Raw genomic sequence first — 26,280 nt, 5'->3', positions numbered from 1 at the left:
GCATGCTTCTGTTTATAACGTGAGCTGCTCAGTATGTGTTGATAATTTGTACTGCAGCTTTTTTGAAAGATATAACGTTATCTATCGAGAACTAGAAAAGTTTTGCTACTTTTCTCAACAAAATTGATGCACTGAATTTAGCAGGCGCTATCGACAGATCAGTTGGAAAAAGTTGTGATGGGATACTTTCTGCACATGGTCAGTGTGAACCGAGTGACTTGACACAATGCTGGCAAAACAAGATGTAGCTACAAACAAAACGGTGTTAAAAGGTTCCAGTCTGCCGTAAAGCATTCATCCATGTATATGGGTAAGAGTGTAGCTACATTTTCAGATATTATGCATTTCTAATTTAATCAGAAAGTAATTTTCATTGCAAGTTAAAGCGTACTATTGGCTAGCTAGCGAACGTTAGCTTGCTGGCTCGCTAGCTAACGTTACGTGTATGATTTGTGTTGTAATATTATTAGAATCAGAAATCCATTTTCATTGCTAGTTATAGCCTAATGTTAGCTAGCTAGCTAACATTGAACCTAGTTGGTTAGCTTTAGCTACCTGCAGATTCATACTACAGCTATGACAATCAGTTTGTATTGGTGGTAGTAGTATGAGTTGGGATTATACTGGTTCATTGTTTAGCTAGCTAGCTACATGTCTAAACAAAAGTTAGCCAGGAGTGTCTGGGGGTGATTACAGCCATCTATTGTATTTCATGGACATGTGTACATGTGTAGATAATAGTGACTCATCCACTTAGCTAGGTGTGGCTGGGGGGTGGTTATAGCGTTTCTTTCACATGACTCATCAATTTAGACAAGTGTGTCTGGGTAATAATTATAAAATCTTTTTTTATCTGCCCACTTTCTGTTTTTGATATTGCTACTATGCAAATACGCAAGTAACCATTTCACTGTACCGTTTACACATTTTGCATCCTGTGCAACTTAGATTTGATTTGATATAGAGTGTGTTTACCAGAGAAGGTCATGTGAAGAACAACATGACCTGCACTAAAGTCTGATTAGGATATAGGACTAGATCAATTTGTAAGTCGCTCTGGATAAGAGCGTCTGCTAAATGACTTAAATGTAATGTAAATGTAAAGTGTATTTTTACCTGGAGTTTTTCCTTATTGTAGGCTACTACTTTTACCACTTTTAGTCTTGAAATCTGTGGTTGTTTACTACACTACTCACTCTGTTTGCTACATAAGACCGAATCCAGGTGGTAGGTCACAAATGAGGACAACACCAGGGCCTGTATTCATAAAGCGTCTCAGAGTAGGAGTGCTGATTTAGGATCAGTTTAGGCTTCGAGACCATATTGAATAAGATACCCCAGTAGGCTACTACAAATAAATCACACTGTATAGAGATCAGGTATGGTTATTATCAAGGTTCCCATCTCCTTGAAACTATTAAAAGGTTATTGGCCCTGGTCAAAAGATGTGCACTACATAGGGAATAGGATGCCATGTGGGACGCAAACCCAGTAGGACAAGACCAGCAGTCTATATGCTACAAAATAATAGACAGCTTAGGGCAGTGGTTTTCAAACCAATCTTCTGGAACCCCAGACGTTTTACAATGTTGTTGTAGCCCTGAACTAGCTCACCTAATTCACCTAATTAAGGACTTGATTATTAGTTGATAAGTTATTATCAAGGTTCCCACCCATCCCCTTTATTAATTGGTTATGTATTAGGCCTAATATAGTCTATTTACCTGTATATGAGACAATTCCCCAAAGTAAACAACATATCGTATTGTGTGCGTGGCTCCAGACCGGAGTCCGGTCTCCGCTCAGGAAATACCCGATCCGTGTGGTTGGTGAATGGTGGACTAGTCTACACCCGACCTTGGCCGACCCGGAACAGAATATAGGCTACACCATATCACTAGAGCAACAACATATACGACCTTGGTGTGACTTTACACATATTTAATGTCTCGGAGGCCTGGAGAATAATATAGGTCAAAAGGCAGTGTGACATATTGGAACAAGCCACATAGCCTATACGCTAGAGGCCTACAATAATTGGACCACACACATAGCCTATGCACTTCAGACAAAAGCTCTATATAGTCTACCATTAGTAGTCCTACTAATAACACAATACTGTTTACATGTCACTCTTAGGTTGCATAACACGTTATATAGACTAAACAAAAAGTGTGAATAATAAGTAGGTTAGACATTTACGCATTTAATAAAAGTGTCAAAAAAGTGCACCTGCTAGTCGGGACAGAGAGAGACGAGCAGTCCAGACAGCTCGTGATGTCAGCGTGGAACCGATCGACTCGCGTGCACCGAGTAGCCTGCACTGCCACGAGAGGAGACCGGAGGCCAGCCCGATCAGTGAGACTGTCTGGAAAGCCAATTTCCCAAATTGGGTCCGACGCACGCACTGTCTATTCGTCTGGGGAAATAATGTTATTTATAATGTTCTTTTCCCATCTTAACGAATATTACAGGAAGACTTTTGATGAAACGGTGGTGTATTTTAGGACTAACTGATGCCCAGCTTTCGTCCCCTCTCTTTCTCTTCCCTTGTTTATTTACTCCTGAATGAAAGAGAAACAAACTAACCTATTTCGTTCTCATCCGCGCTTGTTTGCGTGCCCATCCGATGATCCCTTAATGAATCAGTTTCCTCATCACCTCACCCTAACGATAAACCCCATCATAATAACCCACAACATGTGAACTTGGGGCAGCGTCTTGGTCTCACAGTGGTCTGGTCTGACTGCACCACTGGATGATCACTGCACAACAACAAAGATAAAGAACCGTCTAGAGAGAGAGGAGGGTGCTATGGCAGACAGCAGGGTCCCGCATGGCATGAGACCGAGCGAGGGAGAACACACGACCCTCAAAACCCGATGGCTGCGCTCAAGCAAGGCATCTCACATCGCCAAGAATGTTTTAATTTGTTTAAAATTGTAATAACATCTCTAAAATACCGGGCGAATATGATAAAACTCGATTTGACAGACAATGATAATCCTAAAATTCTCGCGCACCGCACACCACCCCAAAAAATATATTTGGGGCGCAGCTGGCACCATGCAACGCCGGATGTCCATTATTAATTTTTAATACGGCACGAAAGCGTGTGGAGTGGCTTCGCACGGCACAATGGAGCCTACATTACAGTCTACATTCTTTATAGCCCTGACCTAAAAAAAACGAATATGTTGCGAGTAAAATATTTGGATTTAAAAGAAGTTACCTCGTTTCCCCTTTTGTAATTTCCTACACCTGACTGTGTAGGCTACAGTAGCCTAACCGACTCGAATGTGACAGTAGCCTAACCGACTCGAATGTGTACAGTAACAGCCAGTGACAATAGCCTACGGCCAAAGTTGAAAGGGTTTTCAGGAGATCGAAAAGCATGCACCGCTCTCAAGATGCAGTTGAACCCTCCTCCCTAAATATACTTTGTATCGGTCCTACTAAAAATAATTTAACAAAATAATAGCGCAAATACTTAGCCGAAATACGAGGTAAGTCCAAGAGGGGATAACTACCAACTTCAGTAAATTACAAAGCTTATGTGAGGTGACTAGCTACATAGCTATACCTTATTAGGTTTCGTCCGTGTCCCCTTGAAAGAATCCTCTCCAGACAAGTAGGCTACAAGGTTACCAACCCACACCAGTCTAAAATGTCTGCCTTAACCACTCCAAAGATTATTACGCACATACAAATGTGATAACACGGCGAAAGTCATAATACAGCAAACACATCATTTATCCTCACATAAAGGAAGTTAGTTTTAAACAGCTGGTGTCGAGCTAGTCCATAGTTGATCAAACGGGGACATCAAGGCTGTACAGGATAATGTCTGATCCAAAACAGAACATATTTCGAAATGAGACCAGACACAATTAATACATTTTGAATGATTGCCTCCATCATGCCTAGATAAACCTAATTCTATTTAATAGAAGCTCGTAAATAACTTACACATCTCCACCGAGCTGTCTATCCCCCTTACGCATCACATGGTGTCGCCCGTATGACTCACAATTAAAAAAGAGCAAACTGGTAGCCTAGTCTACTTTCAATTTTTCGGCGGAATGATAACACTTTAGTTTCTCATCCGCATTTTGGAGTGGAGGGGAGGCGTGAACATTGTTCCGAGGATGTTATATGTTTTGTTATCGTGCATACATGTTAATGGTAGGATGGAATACACACTCGGTTACATTTGACATGGCCTCCTCTTAAAAGCGAAAGGACCGACACACGCTCGCTCGGCTCGCAGAGCAACTGAGGGAAACTCCTGATGCAAAATGGAAACTGTGTCAACGGGTAAACACAGGCTCTCGGTGCACGAGGGCATACGAGTTCATGGCAGCGCTCAATTCTAGTGGTCGAGTTCGTTTTGCAAGGCCCGGTGCCCCGGTTTGCAGGATTTAGCTTATTTTAGACCACTCTCTTGGTCCTTAAGTGACGTCTTCATCCACCCGGGGCAACGGACCATGCAAAACGAACTAGCCTAGTGAAAACGGATATGGCTGGCGTAACGTCAGAGCTGGGGCGGGTTCATGTGAACCATCTTTAGGACACAGTGAAGAATGAGTGCCTGAACCCGGTGAACCGCACGACTACTTACTGTACCGGGGGCTCTAGCCTGCTTCCTGCCGCGCCGCTCTATTGGCAGATAATTACATTACATCCGAGAATATAGGTCAGATTCCAATTAAAATGTAATGGAAAAAGTGTCTAGCCTAACTAGCCTACTCTGCTACATGCAGAACAATATCACAATGATAAGGAGCCTAGGCCTACAGACAGTAATCATATGTTCCTTTTCTATTTTAAATCTTAATGTTACACAAAAGTAGGTAGCCACTAGCCTGTGTGCAGAACGTCAATTTACATTACCATGAATAATACAACAGCTTAGTGTGTGTGTGTGTGTATGTGTGTGTGTGTGTGTGTGTGTGTGAGAGAGAGAGTACTGTATGTTGCGTTATTTTTCATTAATTATAGAACAGTTTAGTGTGGTGTGAGTGAGAGAGCGAGACAGACACAGCGAGTGTGCATTGGTTTGTGTGTGAGAGAGAGAGAGAGAGAGAGAGAGCGGGTGTGTACTTGTGTGTATGTGAGAGACACAGTGAGAGAGAGTGTGTGCATGTTGATGCGTGCCTGTGTGTGCTATAGGTACAGTACGTCCTCTCCCAGGTGGCAGTAGGTACAGTATGTCCTCTCCCAGGTGGCAGTAGGTACAGTATGTCCTCTCCCAGGTGGCAGTAGGTACAGTAAGTCCTCTCCCAGGTGGCAGTAGGTACAGTATGTCCTCTCCCAGTCGGCAGTAGGTACAGTATGTCCTCTCCCAGGTGGCAGTAGGTACAGTATGTCCTCTCCCAGGTGGCAGTAGGTACAGTAAGTCCTCTCCCAGGTGGCAGTAGGTACAGTATGTCCTCTCCCAGGCGGCAGTAGGTACAGTAAGTCCTCTCCCAGGCGGCAGTAGGTACAGTAAGTCCTCTCCCAGGCGGCAGTAGGTACAGTAAGTCCTCTCCCAGGCGGCAGTAGATGTAGGCCACAGCATATAACACATTCCATATGCAATGGAGAGAATGATCACAGACATTTTAATCCAATCACTGAACAAGCCTGTCAGAACCATAGAGTGTGTAGGTCTGTGTTCTGATTCTATCTCTATGGCCAGAACTGTGGAACATGGTAACTATGGGACACCAAGGCCATTTCATTCTGTTGAAAACGATAGTCATAGCTCAGGTGGATCATTGTTAAAAATGAGACAAAGAGGTTTAGACTATTGGAAGTGTCTGTGTGTTTGTGTGTTTGAGATTGTTGAAGGCCAAATAGGAATTTCGAAGTAAAAGCTTTCCTCCACTGTCTACAGTTCATCACATATAGTCCTGTATCTTCTTCAGTCATCATTATCTGTAGGGTGCCATTTGGGATACAGCGATTTTCCGTCACCTTCACAGCAGCAGGCCCAAAATGTTGGGTAGTCACAACTGTCTGATCCTAGATGATGAATGATGTCTGTAATTTTATGTAACCCTGTAATCCCTAATCCGCTGGTTGCACAAATGGCTCAATAGTTTTTTCCCTCTCTATAGCTGTAATGCTAGAGGTTTCCTTTAGCTATAGCCTTAACGCCCATTTTAACTGTCTAAACATACATTTAAACTCCATTCTAACTGTGTAAATGTCAACTTTAACTGTACAAACGTCCATTTTAACTGTAAACGTCCCTTTAAACTCCATTCTAACTGTGTAAATGAATGGTAAAGAACAGTGCTCATAATATCAGGTGTGTGTGTGTGTGTGTGTGTGTGTGTGTGTGTGTGTGTGTGTGTGTGTGTGTACGTGTGTACTTGTGTACGATAGAGACAAGTATCAGGTGCAGGCTGAGGAGGATTCAGAAGGAGACAGGACACAGTGTAGCAGACATTGAAATAGGGTTTTTACTAAGGGATTCACATGGACAATGTCACTGTATACACCTACACATTAGATCACACTTACACAAGGCCTGAGTCAGACAAGTCTTTTTCCAGTGTCAAAAACACACACACATCTATACGCTCAATGTTTCCATGGTGACCACAATGAACAAGCTGTTGTGCACGTTGCAACCTAGGTCTAGTGTTCATAATAATGGACCTAGGCTTCCACATATCTACATAGCTGGAATACATAGAACAGCTTTCTCTCATGTAAACGGATCTATTCATGTCAGCCCTGGGCTGAATCATGTCTACTTCAGGGAGTGTCCTAAATTACCCCCTATTCCCTACATAGTGCACTACTTTTGACCAGAGCCCAATGGGCCCTGATTAAAAGGAGTGCGCTATAGAGTATAGGCAATAGGTTGCCATTTGGGACGTAGCCTTGATCTATCACTTTTGATCCCTCTGTAAACCGCCACCACAACTATCAACAAGGCTTAAAGGAAAACACAACATCATTTGGTCTTTCTCAAAAGTAGCTGTATATTGATGTATCTTTCTTGACTTTTTGGCTGAGCTGAGGAACAAGCTGTCTCAGAGATAGGAGGCCCTAGCCTGGTCCCAGATGTGTTTGTGCAATCTTGCCAACTACATTGGTGTGATTATCAAGCCAAACATGTTTAGTATGACAGTGAATGACAAGGAGTTGGCATGATGGCACCAACAAGACTGGCATGATGGCTAAGATGGCTTCTCTCTGGGTGGGGGTGGAGGGAGGGCAGGGAAGGTTGTTGTGGCTGGCTGGAGCTGGGGTGCCTTCCTACAGAAAGCATCACACATCGTTTACACAAGAAGGAGCAGAGGTTGATAGCAAGCACTTGCAGGGTTTGGGGTCAATTCAAGTTCAACTCAAGTTTATTTAGGAATGGAAATGTTTCAATTTAGAATTATGATTTTTTCAGTTCATTTTATAGGGCAATTTCCATTCAATTCCTGAATTGATGGGAGTTAATTGTTGAATTGGAATTGACTCCTCCAACCCTGTCCCTGCAGCAAGACTAGTTGTATTGTGGTCGACGACAAACACTGGCTGATATTGTGATCATGATCACCATGGTAACTAGGAGGACCTAGGGTTGAAGAATTCTATAAAATGTCCCCAAATTCCCAGGTTTCCAGAAATCCCAGTAGGGATATTCTTGGAATTAGAAGGGAATGCGTAGGAAACCTGGGTATCCTCCAACCAGGACTTCTGACCAGGGAATTTGGGGAAAATTACTGGAATTTTGCAACCCTAGGAGGACCATAACGATCCTGGAGAGCGATGATGGGAAAGGAGAGAGGATAGAGTAAGGAGTTGTCCTGGTGGTTGAGATTTTAAAGACGCTTAAAATGGAGTGGGGCTCTTGAGTGTAGTTTCTCATGGCCGTCGGCCAGCCAACCACTCCTGGTAATTTACTAGTACTTACACACAGAATGACTCAACGATAATCAACAAAGTAACATAATACAGACACTGACTCCACATAACATAACAGTCAACTTATGTAAGAGCCAGGACCTCAGTAAAAATAAATACTAAACTTCAATTAAGACTTTCTTATCATGATAATAATAATAATAACAACAACATGTACAGGAAATGTAAACAATAACAATAACAGGTCAAGTAAACCTCCAAGATTACACGTTTTAACTGTAGCTAGAGACGCAAGTGACATCTATGTGCTACCTGGTAATATCGAGTTTATCAGCGTGAGCTATGCCTTCCAGTGCATTATCAAAACAAATACATTGTTTTGCTCAAAAATAGAACATTTCTCACATGTAAGGATTATATGTAACATATACAATTATATTATATCATTTGATATTTCATATTACTTTCATACCTGCTATCCAATAAATAGAATTGTGCATGCATTCTACAACACGTTGGACCATCAGCAGCATGATGACCTAGATATACGTTTCATATAATCCTTACATATATAGAGTCATATACTTTTCTGTCTAAGGGCTATTATACATCACTTATCTATATTGTCACAGATTTGATCCCAACATTAGAACATGATTGTTTAATAAATCCTCTTAAGGATCGGAACCTTTTTTTCAATTTTCGCCTAAAATGACATACCCAAATCTAACTGCCTGTAGCTCAGGACCTGACGCAAGGATATGCATATTCTTGATACCATTTGAAAGGAAACACTTTGAAGTTTGTGGAAATGTGAAATGAATGTAGGAGAATATAACACATTAGATCTGGTAAAAGATAATACAAATAAAAAAACAATGCGTTCTTTTGTATTTTCTTTACCATCATCTTTGAAATGCAAGAGAAAGGCCAAAATGTATTATTCCAGCCCAGGCACAATTTAGATATTGGCCACTAGATGGTAGCAGATGCAACGTTTTAGACTGATCCAATGAACCATTGCGTTCCTGTTCAACATTTTGTATCAAGACTGCCCAAATGTGCCTAATTGGTTTATTAATAACTTTTCAAGTTCATAACTGTGCACTCTCCTCAAACAATAGCATGGCATTCTTTCACTGTAATAGCTACTGTAAATTGGACAGTGCAGATTCTCTCCCATCTGACTTGACTGCTGCAGGTTCAGATGGCGATGCAAAATATTCTGACAACATTGCAGTGACGTAAGAAAGACATTGGGATGGAGGGATGGAGGAATGTAGCCGGGGATGTAAAGAGGAGGGAATAGACGGGTTCTGGAATCCAGTCCAGGATGGATGAAAGGAATGAAGATATGTGATCAACGGAGCATCAAAGAGAACTCAACCCTGGAGAGAGAAAGAGAGAGAGAGAGGAGCCATTATAAACTCTATATACCTAGTTTATACACGATTATTATTTTTACAAATATTTTTCTGGGGTTTTAGGTGTTTTATTGAGCTAGGCCAGTGAAGAGAAGACAGGAAAGGTAGGAGAGACTGCGAGTCAGAATGACAGTGGGTCAGATTCCAACCCATGCCATCTCTGGTATCCTAGGCTGTGTGTGCCGGGGTTCGCGGCCCTGACACATTAATGCTTATTCTTGAAAGCTATTATACAGTGCTATGTCAGGTGTTATAATGAGACAGTAGGACTGACCTGGTGTTACTCCCAGAAGTAGCGGAGGTACCAGATAGTCTCGTTCTTCAGCTGAGGTCCAAACAGAGGGTTGGCCTGGGCTAGGATCGCTATCAGCCAGCTGCACACACACACACACACACACACACACACACACACACACACACACACACACACACACACACACACACACACACAGTAGAGAACCTGGCATTAAGTTATACAGCAACTAGAGAACCTGACATTAACTTATACAGTAAGTAGACTTAGAGCAAACATAGACTAGAGAACCTTACATTAACTTATACAGTAAGTAGACTTAGAGCAAACATAGACTAGAGAACCTTACATTAACTTATACAGTAAGTAGACTTAGAGCGAATATAGAGTAGAGAACCTGACAGGACATCCATACTCACAATAACCAGCAACAAACAGCTGTCAAGATCAAACTAGTGATGACAACCCTGTGAATAGAAAGAGTCAACACACATTGACACAAACCATATCAGCTATCATCACAAACAAGCAAGCTTGCTCGCTTGCACGTACGCACACGCGCGCGCACACACACACACACACACACACACACACACACACACACACACACACACTATAACCTGTTTAATATGAACGACATCTTTGATATACAGGAGCTACTACTCTGACAACTGCATTGCGAGCGGGCCCACAGCAGGGATGAGAGAGAGGGGATCGATGCGTATAGGCAGGCTTCTGTCCAGGGCCTACTGTTTCCATCCCGTTCATTCATTACAATACGAGATATAGGAACATATCCTTACAATGCAAAATATTTGCCTTAAAAAAAGGATTTCATATAATAAGTAAATATAAATATTTATCAGATTACCATTATACACAATTTTTCGCTTCTGTTATGCATTTGCATGGATAACGGTAGGTAGGACACCTACCCTCGGTTTGGTCCTTTGGGCACGAAAAAGGGTGCTACAATACCAACGAGCGCCCATAACGTGGTGAAACAGATCATCGGCAGCGCGAAAGAGCCCATCGTTACACCGAATAGATCACGGGGTGAAAGATAAATAAATATCAAATTGTGTCCTTAGCTAGAACAACAGCATCAACCGGTCCGCTGCGTTCCTTCTCAAGAACCCTCTTACAGCTTACTCCCGCCTTCTCCCATTAAAACACCTCTGATTGGCCGGGAGCGTTGTGATTGCAGTCTTTGATTGGTTTAGATTGTGTGTCCGTCAGTATTTAGAAACCAGCGACTGGCTAGTGGAATGCGTATAGGCCTAGTCTGACAGAAGATCGGAAGTGAAATTTAACAGTAACAAATTGTTGACACAATGTAACAATGTTGCCGAGTTAAAAGAAAGTATAGTTTGTACCACACTTTTTACTAAAATGAATACATTGGTCACTGTAATGGCCTTGGTTATAGCTAATTATAAACTGGGTGGTTTGATCCCTGAATGCTAATTGGCTGTGGTAAATCAGACCGTATACCAGGGGTATGACAAAATATGTAATTTTACTGCTCTAATTACATTGGTAACCACTTTATAATATCAATAAGACACCTCGGGGGTTTGTGATATATGGCCAATATACCTCGGCTTCGGGATAAGAACAGCCATTAGCTGTGGTATACTGGCCATATACCACACCTCCTCTGGCCTTATTGCGTAATTATAAACTGGGTGGTTCAAGCCCTGATTGCTGATTGGCTGAAAAGCCGTGGTCTATCAGACCGTATACCATGGTATGACAAAACATGTATTTTTACTGCTCTAAATAAGTTGGTAACCAGTTTATAATAGCAATACGGCACCTTGGGGGTTTGCGATATATGGCCAATATACCACAGCTAAGGGCTGTGTTTTAGCACTCTGCGATGCGTCGTACCTAAGAACAGCCTTTAGCCATGGTATATTGGCCATATACCACACCCCCTCGGGCCTTGTTGGTTAAATATAATATGTTTAATCTGTAGGTTCTTTTCAATGTGTTGCCACATTTAATAACATAAATGCCAAGTAACAAACAACATGCGACTAAATGCTAAGGAGCCATGTTCCCAACTGCTGCCATGCTGTAGCGCAAGTCAACAGCATGAAATAACCCATTCATCACAGACACGGATGTAGTTTTGTACTGTAGGATATTTACATATTTTCTTATACACTGAGTATACCAAACAATATAGAACACCTTCCTAATATTGAGTTGCGCCTTTAGAACAGCCTCAGTTCGTCGGGGCATGGACTGATTCTACAAGGTGTCGAAAGTGTTCCACAGGGATGCTTCAAATTCCTCTCACAGTTGTGTCAAGTTGACTGGATGTCCTTCTGGTGGTGGACCATTGTTGATACACACAGGAGACTGTTGAGTGTGAAAAACCCAGCAGCGTTGCAGTTCTTGACACAAACCAGTGCGCGTGGCACCTACTACCATAACCTGTTCAAAGGCACTTTTCTTGCCCATTCACCCTCTGAATGACACACACACACAATGAATGCCTCAATTGTCTCAAGGCTTAAAAATCATTCATTAACCTGTCTACTCCCCTTCATCTACACTGATTGAAGTGGATTTAACAAGTGACATCAATAAACGACAACCTGGTCAGTCTATCTATGTCATGGAAAGAGCAGGTGTTCTTAATGTTTTGTATACTCAGTGTATATATATATATATATATATAATAAATATAGCTGGGCAATGTTACTAATATAATCATATCAGCATCATTTATCTTCACACGAGATTAGTTCCTTTCATCCAGGATATCCAGCACTAATTTCAATTGAATTGAATTATATTTTATTTGGGGTAAAAATAATGCATCCAACAAGATGTGCATTTGTTTACTGAAGGATAACACGTGAAAGCATTATATAGGCCCAATGAAAACACTTATTTTCATAGTGGTCCTGAATGGTCGCCTGGGTACTGGTCTTTTTTGGGTAACATCCTTGTCACTGCTGTCATTTGGCAAAAAAGACATCGAACACCAGACTACCTCAACAGTAAAAACAAATGACAAGTTATTCTCCAATGAATCACCTGAGATTTTTATACATTGATTGCATAAACAGGCATATAGATAGAAACGGACAGGATTTAGCTTAGCTAACTTTATCATGAACTGTGCCATTGTCACATATGGCTTACTGTCCACAGTAACTGCCAAAATAAAGGAAAACTTGAGTAAATGAGGGATACAAAGTACACTGAACTCAAATATAAACGCAAAATGTAAAGTGTTGGTCCCATGTTTCATGAGCTGAAATAAAAGACATTTGAGAGAAAGCTTATTTCTTTCAAATGTTGTGCACAAATTGGTTTACATCCCTGTCAGGGAGTGTTTCTCTTTTGCCAAGATAATCTATCTACCTGACAGGTGTGGCATATCAAGAAGCTGATTAAACAGCATTATAATTACTCAGGTGCACCTTGTGCTGGGGATAATAAAAGGCCACTCTAAAATATGCAGTTTTGTCACAAAACACAATGCCACATATGTTTCAAGTTTTGAGGGAGCGTGCAATTTTCATGCTGACTGCAGGGATGTCCACGCCAGCCCAACCTACACATCCAGCGTCTTCACCAGTGGGATCGTCTGAGACCAGCCACCCGGACATATGATGAAACTTAGGAGTCTGTCTGTAATAAAGCACTTTTGTGGGGAAACACTCATTCTGATTGGCTGGGCCTGGCTCCCCAGTGGGTGGGGCTATGCCTTCCCAGGCCCAGCCATGTCTGAGCCCCTGCCCAGTCATGTGAAATCCAGTTATATGAACTGTAACTCAGTAAAATCATTGAAATGTTTGCATGTTGCTTTTATATTTTTGTTCAGTATATGTTGAAAGCAGGTGCTTCCACACAGGTGTGATTTCTGAGTTAATTAAGCAATTAACATCCCATCATGCTTAGGGTCATGTATAAAAAATGCTGGGCAGGGCATGAGACAGCGTTTTCCACCACCGTCAAAAAAAACACCAAATGATGGGATTTATTGTGAAAGAATCCCTCCTGTATAGAGTTCCAGAGACTTGTAGAATCCATGCCAAGGCACATGAAAGCTGTTCTGGCTCGTGGTGGCCCCAGCACCCTATTAAGACACTTTATGTTGGTGTTTCCTTTATTTTGGCAGTTACCTGTATGCGCTCCATTGTATCAACTGTAGGGTTGTACTGCCAAACTACATTCTGTACATTTCCTTTTCAGACAAAGGGCATAGTGTTACATCACCTCCTGTTGAAACCTAGACAGACTCTCTCTCTCTCTCTTTTCTCTCTTTTCTCTCTTTTCTGTCTGTCTGTCTGTCTGTCTGTCTGTCTGTCTGTCTGTCTGCGTCTGTCTGTCTGTCTGTCTGTCTGTCTGTCTGTCTGTCTGTCTGTCTGTCTGTCTGTCTGTCTGTCTGTCTGTCTGTCTGTCTCTCTCTCTTATTTCCTCTCTCTGTCTCTCTTCTGTCTCTGTCTCTCTCTCTCTGTCTCTCTCTGTCTCTTTCTCTCTGTCTCTCTCTTTCCTCTCTCTCTCTCTCTCTCTCTCTCTCTCTCTCTCTCTCTCTCTGTATAGTATATATATATATATATATATATATATATATATATATATATATATATACAGTACTAGTCAAAAGTTTGGACACACCTACTCATTCCTGAGTTTTCTTTATTTTTACTATTTTCTACATTCTGTACATTTCCTTTTCAGACAAAGGGCATAGTGTTACATCACCTCCTGTTGAAACCTAGCCAGACTCTCTCTCTCTCTCTTCTCTCTGTCTCTCTCTCTATCTCATCATCTGTCTGGTCTGACGCCATGTCAACATGACATCTCCTATGCTTAAACAGACATGCTACAATGTCATAACAATGTCACAAAAAAACCCGTAGGCAACAAACCGAGATTTTATTACATTTGATGGCATAAATCATCCCCATACATTTGCAGAAATGCTATTGACAGCTAGAGGAAACCGAATAGATCAACATTGAAGATGTGGATTAAGCCTAGTCCAGGACTAAAAAGCATTCTCATTAGAGATTTTAAATTGAAATAACTTTTTAGTCCTGGACTTGGTGTCTGGGAAACAGGGCCTAATTTAAGTAAATAAATGGTTGTATGAATTCTGACCTACAAAGAAAACCAATCACTGTTGAGATCAGGGGTAGGCAACTAGATTCAGAGGCGGGACAATTTTTGTCGGAGCAGATGGTTGGGGGTCCAGTACATAATAATCATTTGGTTGTCTGCTTTCCCCTGCCGCAAGGTACTATCAAGGACACCTTGACTTGTGTGTACACTGTGACATTCAACACTGTGTGTGTGTTAAGTGTATTGTCCTTTAAACGGCGCAGTGTTCTGTTACCCCCAAAGCCTTTTTCAGCCTGACTGTGGAAGCCTTGTGACGTGTGGCACCGCCCACCACTGGGAAACACATCACACACACACACACACACACACACACACACACACACACACACACACACACACACACACACACACACACACACACACACACACACACACACACACACACACACACACACACACACCTTGAGTCTGCTTGTTTTATCCATAGAATTTTAAATATTCAGATGTCACTGCATCCTCCCAAGTTCTTTGTGTCATCTCTAGCTATGTAAACACATTATCACCAGTAAAACACCAGGGTCTCTAGCTATGTAAACACATTATCACCAGTAAAACACCAGGGTCTCTAGCTATGTAAACACATTATCACCAGTAAAACACCAGGGTCTCTAGCTATGTTAACACATTATCACCAGTAAAACACCAGGGTCTCTAGCCCCATAGAAAATCCTCTCCACACCAGAGTCTCTAGCCCCATAGAAAATCCTCTCCACACCAGGGTCTCTAGCCCCATAGAAAATCCTCTCCACACCAGGGCTGCAACAGGAAAATGACAGTAGAGGGTTTTGTCCAATTAAAGCTCTATAGCAGCTCATGGTTATTATGCCACTGCAAGAATGCTGATGGTCATTCCTTCATTCTAGAATCAACGCTTTTTTTCTATGGGTTTTACATCCATCATCTCTCTGTATTGCTCTCTCTCTCTCTCTCTCTCTCTCTCTCACTCCCTCTACCTACTTCTTCCCTCGCTCGTTCTTTCTCTATGACAGCGAACTATCGCCACCTAGTGGTTTAAGAAATAGTTTACTGGTCTGACTATGGACTTCAGGCTGTAACTTTACCCGGGTTGTTCACCGGACACAGATCATGTCAATGTACTAGAATAAATTCGTATAATACTACAGTATATTCTAGCGTTCAGTTTTTTTTCACGAAATGTCCTTTAGCTAAGTAGGAACTGTAGTTTCAATATCCTGAAACAAGCATATCAAAACATGTTTCATTTCAAAGCTCCCCTGACAGTTTTAAGGAAATCCACATCACAGTCCGCGGTTAATTTTAAGTTTCAGATTTCATCTATTCATCTTCAGATGATATCTGAGTTTCATTATTGCTTTGCCAAGAGTGTGGCCGTGGCAGGCAGACACATGCCCACATGCAGGAAACGTTGCGGTCAAGCTAGTCTCGTGTAGACCTACCTCGGTCAAACTATACAAGCATGTATGCGCAACTACACTTAGGAACACGGTATCAGGTGGAACTCGGATTTGGACGAGAGAGCGCTCGTAAAGCCTAGTGTAGTGGCGCATTTATTCTGTCGGTCGGATAGCTAGATCATTTACGAGAGTCAGATGTAGCTCGACCGATTTAAGGAAACGGCGCAGATAAAGGCAGTTGAACGAACGAAGATCGATTCACCCGGCGGTTAAACGGTGGGGTAACCGCTGTCAATACTGGCCCTTTTACCCAGTTTTAAAGTGTTATACTTTCAGTGTTTTGTATATTTTCTATTCGAGTTGATAATGCTGGATGGTCGAACTGATGAATTTCACAAGAGACATTTGCCGACTGCTGGGTATTGGAGGCGGTAAGTAAAACTAACTGCGAGGCCACTGTAAAGTTATTTAACTAATAAATGTCTATGTATTTTACGTCGACCACGGGCCACATTTAAACTGATTGACAAACAGCCGTGGAGTGTTTATCGACTTCTCGCTGGCGAGTCGGCTCGACTGAAGACAAGTTACAGAAGTTAAAATGCTCCTATGCTATGTGATAGCCTATTGTGATCACAAATGGGAGTGATATTATTTTGTTTATGTCAGTCATGCACGTTCCTATAAAAGGTCGCTTTGTATTTAAAGCGGCAGTCCGCAGTTGAAACCGTAACAAATCTGAGGGATGGGGTTGGAAAAATTGAACCGCTCTCGAATTCATAGTTCGAGTTACGGATATAACGGCGGATCAGCCATGATATCAAAATTATAGTTTTATTCATGTTTTGAGCCTGTATAGTGTTCGTTTACATATACTTTGTTTACAAACATTGGAGTAAAACAAGCTTATATTTTGGGTTCTGATGGGGTGCAACAGTTGAACTAAGCTCATGAGGATCAATGGGTATATATAATTAATTTAAGTCCAAAAATGTATGTAGGAACTGCAGATTGCCCCTTTTTAAATAAAGTATATTTGCTTTTGGGCTCCCGAGTGGCACAGCGGTCTAAAGCACTGCATCTTAGTGCTAGAGTCGTCACTACAGACCCTGGTTTGATTCCAGGCTGTATCACAACTAGCCGTGATTGGATGTCCCATAGGGTGGCTCACAATTGACCCAGCGTCGTCCTGGTTAGGGTTTGGCCGGGGTAGGCCTTCATTGTAAATAAGAATTTGTTCTTAACTGACTTGCCTAGTTAAATAAGGTTAAATAAAAATAAAACATTATTTTTGCTCTCTCACTCACATAATCAGTATGTTTCTACTTCAATCCTTTGTTTAGGCTTTTCTGTCTCTCTGCTCTATCTGCATGTGCCGACACGCCACATCGGAATCTGAGACTTTGTTTCCATTATGCTTACAAGACACGGTGCTGTGCACATAGCTCAGGGGACACAGTCCTCTTGGCTCGAGGGTTGTGTGTCTTTGTGGAACAGATCTGGTCCTTTGTAGCTCAGATGGTAGAGCATGGTGCCTGTAATTCTAGGGTAGTGGGTTCAATTGCCGGGACCACCCATATGTAAATTGCATGCACACATGACTGAAAGTTGCTTTGGATAAAAGAGTGTGCTAAATGGCATATGTTATTACATTAACTCTGGATGAAACTCTACCCTAAATGTACGAGAACAAACTGATGACTAATTCCAATAGAACGCAGTCACCAGTAATTCCCAGACTCTTGTTTAAATCTAAAGGCCTTCTGTTCCCTAGTTCCTGGTTTAGTCTTTTGTCTCAAATGGGTGTTGTGGTGGTGAATTCAGGCTGCTTCTTCTATAAGCCAAGGCCTTAGAGGACTGTAGTGTGTGTATAAGCCAAGGCCACAGAGGACTGTAGTGTGTGTATTATCCAAGGCCTTAGAGGACTGTAGTGTGTGTATAAGCCAAGGCCACAGAGGACTGTAGTGTGTGTATTATCAAAGGCCACAGAGGACTGTAGTGTGTATAAGCCAAGGCCACAGAGGACTGTAGTGTGTATAAGCCAAGGCCACAGAGGACTGTAGTGTGTGTATAAGCCAAGGCCACAGAGGACTGTAGTGTGTGTATAAGCCAAGGCCACAGAGGACTGTAGTGTGTGTATTATCCAAGGCCTTAGAGGACTGTAGTGTGTATAAGCCAAGGCCACAGAGGACTGTAGTGTGTATAAGCCAAGGCCACAGAGGACTGTAGTGTGTGTATAAGCCAAGGCCACAGAGGACTGTAGTGTGTGTATAAGCCAAGGCCACAGAGGACTGAAGTGTGTATAAGCCAAGGCCACAGAGGACTGTATTGTGTATAAGCCAAGGCCACAGAGGACTGTAGTGTGTATAAGCCAAGGCCACAGAGGACTGTAATGTGTATAAGCCAAGGCCACAGAGGACTGTAGTGTGTGTATAAGCCAAGGCCACAGAGGACTGTAGTGTGTGTATAAGCCAAGGCCACAGAGGACTGTACTGTGTATAAGCCAAGGCCACAGAGGACTGTACTGTGTATAAGCCAAGGCCACAGAGGACTGTAGTGTGTATAAGCCAAGGCCACAGAGGACTGTAGTGTGTGTATAAGCCAAGGCCACAGAGGACTGTAGTGTGTATAAGCCAAGGCCACAGTGGACTGTAGTGTGTGTATAAGCCAAGGCCACAGAGGACTGTACTGTGTATAAGTCAAGGCCTTAGAGGACTGTAATGTGTATAAGCCAAGGCCTTAGAGGACTGTAATGTGTATAAGCCAAGGCCACAGAGGACTGTAATGTGTATAAGCCAAGGCCACAGAGGACTGCAGTGTGTATAAGCCAAGGCCACAGAGGACTGTAGTGTGTATAAGCCAAGGCCACAGAGGACTGTAGTGTGTATAAGCCAAGGCCACAGAGGACTGTAGTGTGTGTATAAGCCAAGGCCACAGAGGACTGTAGTGTGTGTATAAGCCAAGGCCACAGAGGACTGTAGTGTGTGTATTATCCAAGGCCTTAGAGGACTGTAGTGTGTATAAGCCAAGGCCACAGAGGACTGTAGTGTGTATAAGCCAAGGCCACAGAGGACTGTAGTGTGTGTATAAGCCAAGGCCACAGAGGACTGTAGTGTGTGTATAAGCCAAGGCCACAGAGGACTGAAGTGTGTATAAGCCAAGGCCACAGAGGACTGTATTGTGTATAAGCCAAGGCCACAGAGGACTGTAGTGTGTATAAGCCAAGGCCACAGAGGACTGTAATGTGTATAAGCCAAGGCCACAGAGGACTGTAGTGTGTGTATAAGCCAAGGCCACAGAGGACTGTAGTGTGTGTATAAGCCAAGGCCACAGAGGACTGTACTGTGTATAAGCCAAGGCCACAGAGGACTGTACTGTGTATAAGCCAAGGCCACAGAGGACTGTAGTGTGTATAAGCCAAGGCCACAGAGGACTGTAGTGTGTGTATAAGCCAAGGCCACAGAGGACTGTAGTGTGTATAAGCCAAGGCCACAGTGGACTGTAGTGTGTGTATAAGCCAAGGCCACAGAGGACTGTACTGTGTATAAGTCAAGGCCTTAGAGGACTGTAATGTGTATAAGCCAAGGCCTTAGAGGACTGTAATGTGTATAAGCCAAGGCCACAGAGGACTGTAATGTGTATAAGCCAAGGCCACAGAGGACTGCAGTGTGTATAAGCCAAGGCCACAGAGGACTGTAGTGTGTATAAGCCAAGGCCACAGAGGACTGTAGTGTGTATAAGCCAAGGCCACAGAGGACTGTAGTGTGTGTATAAGCCAAGGCCACAGAGGACTGTAGTGTGTGTATAAGCCAAGGCCACAGAGGACTGTAGTGTGTGTATAAGCCAAGGCCACAGAGGACTGTAGTGTGTATAAGCCAAGGCCACAGAGGACTGTAGTGTGTGTATAAGCCAAGGCCACAGAGGACTGTAGTGTGTATAAGCCAAGGCCACAGAGGACTGTAATGTGTATAAGCCAAGGCCACAGAGGACTGTAATGTGTATAAGCCAAGGCCACAGAGGACTAGTGTGTACAGTGGGGGAAAAAAGTATTTGATCCCCTGCTGATTTTGTACGTTTGCCCACTGACAAAGAAAGGATCAGTCTATAATTTTAATGGTAGGTTTATTTGAACAGTTAGAGACAGAATAACAACAAAAATATCCAGAAAAACGCATGTCAGAAATGTTATAAATTGATTTGCATTTTAATGAGGGAAATAAGTTTTTGACCCCCTCCCAATCAGAAAGATTTCTGGCTCCCAGGTGTCTTTTATACAGGTAACGAGCTGAGATTATGAGCACACTCTTAAAGGGAGTGCTCCTAACCGCAGCTTGTTACCTGTAAAAAAGACACCTGTCCACAGAAGCAATCAATCAATCAGATTCCAAACTCTCCACCATGGCCAAGACCAAAGACCTCTCCAAGGATGTCAGGGACAAGATTGTAGACCTACACAAGGCTGGAATGGGCTACAAGACCATCGCCAAGCAGCTTGGTGAGAAGGTGACAACATTTGGTGCGATTATTCGCAAATGGAAGAAACACAAAATAACTGTCAATATCCCTCGGCCTGGGGCTCCATGCAAGATCTCACCTCGTGGAGTTGCAATGATCATGAGAACGGTGAGGAATCAGCCCAGAACTACACGGGAGGATCTTGTCAATGATCTCAAGGCAGCTGGGACCATAGTCACCAAGAAAACAATTGGTAACACACTACGCCATGAAGGACTGAAATCCTGCAGCGCCCGCAAGGTCCCCCTGCTCAAGAATACATATACATGCCCGTCTGAAGTTTGCCAATAAACATCTGAATGACTCAAGAGGACAACAGGTGAAAGTGTTGTGGTCAGATGAGACCAAAATGGAGCTCTTTGACATCAACTCAACTCGCCGTGTTTGGAGGAGGAGGAATGCTGCCTATGACCCCAAGAACACCATCTCCACCGTCAAACATGGAGGTGGACACATTATGCTTTGGGGGTGTTTTTCTGCTAAGGGGACAGGACAACTTCACCGCTTCAAAGGGATGATGGACGGGGCCATGTACCGTCAAATCTTGGGTGAGAACCTCCTTCCCTCAGCCAGGGCATTGAAAATGGGTCGTGGATGGGTATTCCAGCATGACAATGACCCAAAACACACGGCCAAGGCAACAAAGGAGTGGCTCAAGAAGAAGCACATTAAGGTCCTGGAGTGGCCTAGCCAGTCTCCAGACCTTAATCCCATAGAAAATCTGTGGAGGGAGCTGAAGGTTCGAGTTACCAAACGTCAGCCTCGAAACCTTAATGACTTGGAGAAGATCTGCAAAGAGGAGTGGGACAAAATCCCTCCTGAGATGTGTGCAAACCTGGTGGCCAACTACAAGAAACATCTGACCTCTGATTGCCAACAAGGGTTTTGCCACCAAGTACTAAGTCATGTTTTGCAGAGGGGTCAAATACTTATTTCCCTCATTAAAATGCAAATCATTTTATAACATTTTTGACATGCGTTTTTCTGGATTTTTGTTGTTGTTATTCTGTCTCTCACTGTTCAAATAAACCTACTATTATAATTATAGACTGATCATTTCTTTGTAAGTGGGCAAACGTACAAAATCAGCAGGGGATCAAATACTTTTTCCCCCCACTGTAGCTAGGCCTGGGCTATTGCACTCACTAACTGACATTGCTCAAGATACTCTATTAGACCAAGATGCACTCTATTAGACCAAGATGCACTCTACTAGACCAAGATGCACTCTACTAGACCAAGATGCACTCTATTAGACCAAGATGCACTCTACTAGACCAAGATGCACTCTACTAGACCAAGATGCACTCTACTAGACCAAGATGCACTCTATTAGACCAAGATGCACTCTACTAGACCAAGATGCACTCTACTAGACCAAGATGCACTCTACTAGACCAAGATGCACTCTACTAGACCAAGATGCACTCTACTAGACCAAGATGCACTCTACTAGACCAAGATGCACTCTACTAAACCAAGATGCACTCTACTAGACCAAGATGCACTCTACTAGACCAAGATGCACTCTACTAGACCAAGATGCACTCTACTAGACCAAGATGCACTCTACTAGACCAAGATGCACTCTACTAGACCAAGATGCACTCTACTAAACCAAGATGCACTCTACTAGACCAAGATGCACTCTACTAGACCAAGATGCACTCTACTAGACCAAGATGCACTCTACTAGACCAAGATGCACTCTACTAGACCAAGATGCACTATACTAGACCAAGATGCACTCTACTAAACCAAGATGCACTCTACTAGACCAAGATACAGGAATCAAACCTGCAATAATTGGGCCATGCTTTTAACAAAATGTCAATATACACTTCTGTGAAACACATAATGAACCCTTGTATGTAGACACCTGTAATGTTACACACTTCCACAGTAGGCTAACAACATGTATTTAAACGGTAATAATCCACACGCTAATTGTTACCCCCGATCAACAAGTTGCTAGAGAGAGAGAGAGAGAGAGAGCCGGCTGAGATATACATAACGTTCCTCTCTTCCACAGTAAACCTAAACTAATTAAACGTCATTCCCAGGCTATTTTCAGTATCTCTGATTTCGTCAGCTGAAGGTGTTGCAACAGCATCCGAGCAGAGAGCAGAGTCAGCAGACAATCTGGACGTGTCACCAGTCCACCAGGTTGTTGTTGTTGTGGTATTCAAATGAGAGGCACCTGATTGCTGTCATCACACTGAAGAGGCAGTGTAGGTTTCACGATAACATCTGGGGCTGGCCGGCGTTCCAAATGGCATCCTATTCCCTATGCACTCTCTGGTCGAATGTAGTGCACTACATAGGGAATGGGGTGCCCTTTGAGACGCACCTGGATGAAGTCTTTTACTTTCAGTTTGATTGTCCTCCGACTTTTAGCTGCCGAGAAATCCTCTTTCGTGATGACTCACTCATGTTTGATCAAACCAGGAGGATGTCTCTGAAGTGTCATAAGAGAATAGAGGGAATGGATTAGAGTAGAACTGAACTGATCCATTATACGACAGGGAAAACACAGACAGTACCCACCCCACCCGTCTGTATCATTGGGCAGATGGTGGTGATGATGAGGGTGGTGTGGAGATGTGTTGTGTGTATTCTTTGTGGTTGACTGTGTGGTGGCTAACTACTAACAAACGGTTCCTCTTGATTTTACTCTCTTCTGTCTTCTTCTCTGGTTTGTCAGCCTAAGGCATTATAGGTGATGGGGGGGAGGGGTACTTTGTCTCTGAGTGGCAGGAAACCACAGGCATGCAGCCACCACTCTGTTTGTTTTCCAGAAAGAGAGAGAGAGAGATCTCTCAAACAGACCCAGAAACGATTTGAAAACAAATCCAACATTGATAACTCCCATATCTGTTAGGTGAAATACTGCAGTGTGCAATCCCAGCAGCAAGATTTGTGGCCCGTTGTCATGAGAAAAGGGAAACCAGTGGAGCACAAACAATATTATAAATACCACCAATATTTATCTGTGTATCGTCCCCTGCTAGTCGTACTACAACTATTTACACATTGCTAAAACATAGCTGATAATAACACTTGATATGTCTATATTTTTTCAACCTTTTTGAGTGCGACGTTCACTTGTAATTTCTAGTAGTTTTTTGTTGATGTTGTTCAATTAGTTTCTTCTCACTTTTGTTTATTTCACTTGCTTTGGCAATGTAAACATACAGTATGTTCCCATGCCAATAAAACCCTTTGAATTAAATTGAGAGAGGCAGAGCGAGAGAGGCAGAGAGAGAGAGGGTGGCAGAAGAGTGAGGCAGAAGAGGGAGAAGGAGAGATGTTCAGAGAGAGAAGGAGAGGCAGAAAGGGAGAGAGGCTGAGAGCATGGCAGAGAGAGAAGAGTGAGAGAGAGAGGGGGGAGGTAAAGTCCTTTCCCAGCATTTTTCTGATCCCTATCAAAGTAGTGTAACACAAACAGCTTCTTTGCTGGCCTTGGGAACCAGATACACAGCGCGGTTTTCATATCGCACAAGAAAGAAGGGTGGTTTTTCTGACAATGCTGCTGCTTGTTTCTTAGCAGTGTAAGTAGTGTTTCAGTCATTGTTTATTTCTAACATAAGCTCAGTAAAAATTGATGGGAAAAAAGACACAAAAATAACTAATATTAACTAATAATATAAACTAATATGAGACGTTTAGACGAGGGTCGTTAAGTAGGGCACTGGAAAGTTTTGAAACGGAAATTAGTTTCCTATTTGAAGAGATCAGGAACTACCTTCCAGTTTCTAAAAGTTTCCCCAGTTTTGTGACTACTGAACATGACCCAGGGAGGAGCCGTTGTGTGTTTAAGGGGAGTGAGCCGTTGTTGACCGAAGTAATCCAACATTCCAGAACGTTCCGGTAGAAATGTATTGTGTAGATATGATTGCCTATCTATCATGATGAATAGGGCATGCTCTATATTATTCATTGCATTTCTATCCGCAATGTTCTGAACGTTTCACCTTACTGAACAAGAGCCCAGATGTAAGCCAGGCAGCCAGCCAGCCAGTCAGTCAGTCAGAAGTGCTGACAACGGCATGCAGGCTTAGCTCTCTGTCCTTGTGAGAAGCAAACATACTGGTTGGATTAGGCCCTTTTCCTGTGCTAACTTTGCAACTTGATTATTTCATTCTGAAGGTGGAGAATATCTCATTCCACACATGGTTTAACACTTGCGTCAGGATGAGGTTGTTTGAGGCTGTTTTGAGTATATTTGTCATGGTTGGAATTGAGTTGGGTTAAATCTCAAATGGCTCCCTGTTCCCTTTACAGTGCACTACTTTTGCCCAGGGCCGATAGGGCTTCAGCATGCTTTGGTTCAGCTGGCGCCTAGCCCAACTCTGCTTGGTGAACCGAACGAGTGTGCTCGCATGTTCCCTTAAAAGACCTTTGCTTAAAAGAAACAAAAAAACGGTAATAGTACGTTTTGTCCATCTTGAGACGCCGCAGCCAGTATTCACTTCCTCAAAATAGTTAGAATTCATCTAACTCATGAAATCTGTCATTCATTTAGACTTTTTTTTTGCTAAGGAGATCTTAGTCTAACAATTGTACATTTAACTAAGATGTTTGGTGCAGTATTTTTCAAGGGGAAAGGGGATACCTGAATGCATTTAACCGAAATGTGTCAGTCGCATTTAACCCAACCCCTCTGAATCAGAGAGGTGCAGGGGGCTGCCTTAATCGACATCCACGGCACCCAGGGAGCAGTTGTTGGTTAACTGCCTTGCTCAAGGGCAGAACGGCAGATTTCTCCACCTTTCCGGCTTAGGGATTCGAACCAGCGACCTTTCGGTTACTGGCTCAACGCTCTTAACCGCTAGGAAATGAGTGTTCTATCGTTGAATGACAACAGACACTTCATTGAAGAATCCCTACTGTTGACCAATAACCGATGAAGGGGTGTAGACTTTGGCTACCGAAATACGGCTTGCCTCGCGAAATGTTGTGTGCCCGTACAGCCACAAAAACACCTGCCGAAGACCAAAACAAACAAAAACGTCACAAAATGTTGTCATAATATATGCACAAACTGTTTCGGCTGGGAAGCACACAGAGGCCTTTACATAACATAACATCCCATTACTTATAGGCCTGTTGGGTCCCAGAGGTCACACGCACGGACGCACACACGTTCGTCCTCTCTCCCGTTGCTCCTCTCTGGGTGTGTTCGAGTCTGGCTGCTAATGCCAAACAGATAGAGTTTCTCTTCCTTCCTCAGGCCCAGGCGACAGGCCTGCTGCTGGTTGGTCGGTGGTGGTTCTATTTCTGGACTTACAGGGCTCCTTCTTTAATGCTGTGTCCCAAATGGCACCCTTTCCCCATTTAGAGCACTACCGTCGACCAGGGGCCACAGGGGAGTGGTAGAGGATAGGGTTCCATTTGGGACGCACGCCAGTTCTTCTGTCTCTGAACATCTGTTCTGGCTGCCGTCACCTCACAGGCTGACCGAGGTGCATGGAATCACAAGGCAAACATATTCCTTTACCCCTTCTCCCTACTATTTTGTTTAATGTCTTTTGGCATTCTTTTTTATTTACATTGTTTTGTTGCGCGAGAGAGAGAGAGAGAGAGAGAGAGAGAGAGAGAGAGAGAGAGAGAGAGAGAGAGAGAGAGAGAGAGAGAGAGAGAGAGAGAGAGAGAGAGAGAGAGAGAGAGAGAGAGAGAGAGAGAGAGAGAGAGAGAGAGAGAGAGA

General features: G+C 43.0%; 2 protein-coding genes and 1 long non-coding RNA gene across 5 annotated transcripts in view; 1 reads left to right on the top strand and 2 right to left on the bottom strand.

Annotated features, from left to right (window-relative positions):
• The window catches only part of LOC145850481 (uncharacterized), a 31,243-nt gene extending 27,107 nt beyond the window's left edge, over positions 1–4,136 (bottom strand). Inside the window, exon 1 of one of the 3 annotated variants that reach the window (XM_082966540.1) lies at positions 3,970–4,136. The gene's annotated coding sequence lies outside the window, so the exon portion shown is untranslated. Of the gene's footprint in view, positions 1–2,589; positions 3,046–3,583; positions 3,823–3,969 lie in introns of those variants that run through there. The other 2 variants (XM_082966539.1, XM_082966541.1) reach the window with 2 other exon arrangements.
• Positions 4,137–6,426: 2,290 nt separating this feature from the next.
• LOC106591234 (V-type proton ATPase subunit e 2) lies at positions 6,427–10,684 on the bottom strand. Its single transcript, XR_001325252.3, has 4 exons — positions 10,467–10,684; positions 9,951–9,998; positions 9,553–9,652; positions 6,427–9,242 (listed from the first exon to the last, which is right to left on the bottom strand). It is a non-coding gene; the product is annotated as a V-type proton ATPase subunit e 2 (long non-coding RNA).
• A 5,506-nt stretch (positions 10,685–16,190) lies between these two features.
• LOC106591240 (uncharacterized) overlaps positions 16,191–26,280 on the top strand; it is a 29,734-nt gene continuing 19,644 nt past the window's right edge. Inside the window, exon 1 of the mRNA XM_082966665.1 lies at positions 16,191–16,489. Within this exon, the coding sequence (XP_082822791.1) occupies positions 16,432–16,489 (58 nt within the window). The 5' untranslated portion in view covers positions 16,191–16,431. The remainder of the gene's footprint in view (positions 16,490–26,280) is intronic.

Source organism: Salmo salar, chromosome 02 (genome assembly GCF_965601325.2).
Source record: "Salmo salar chromosome 02, fSalSal1, whole genome shotgun sequence".
In the NCBI taxonomy this organism is placed as follows: Eukaryota; Metazoa; Chordata; class Actinopteri; order Salmoniformes; family Salmonidae; genus Salmo; species Salmo salar.
This window is presented reverse-complemented; position numbering and strand designations above follow the sequence as displayed.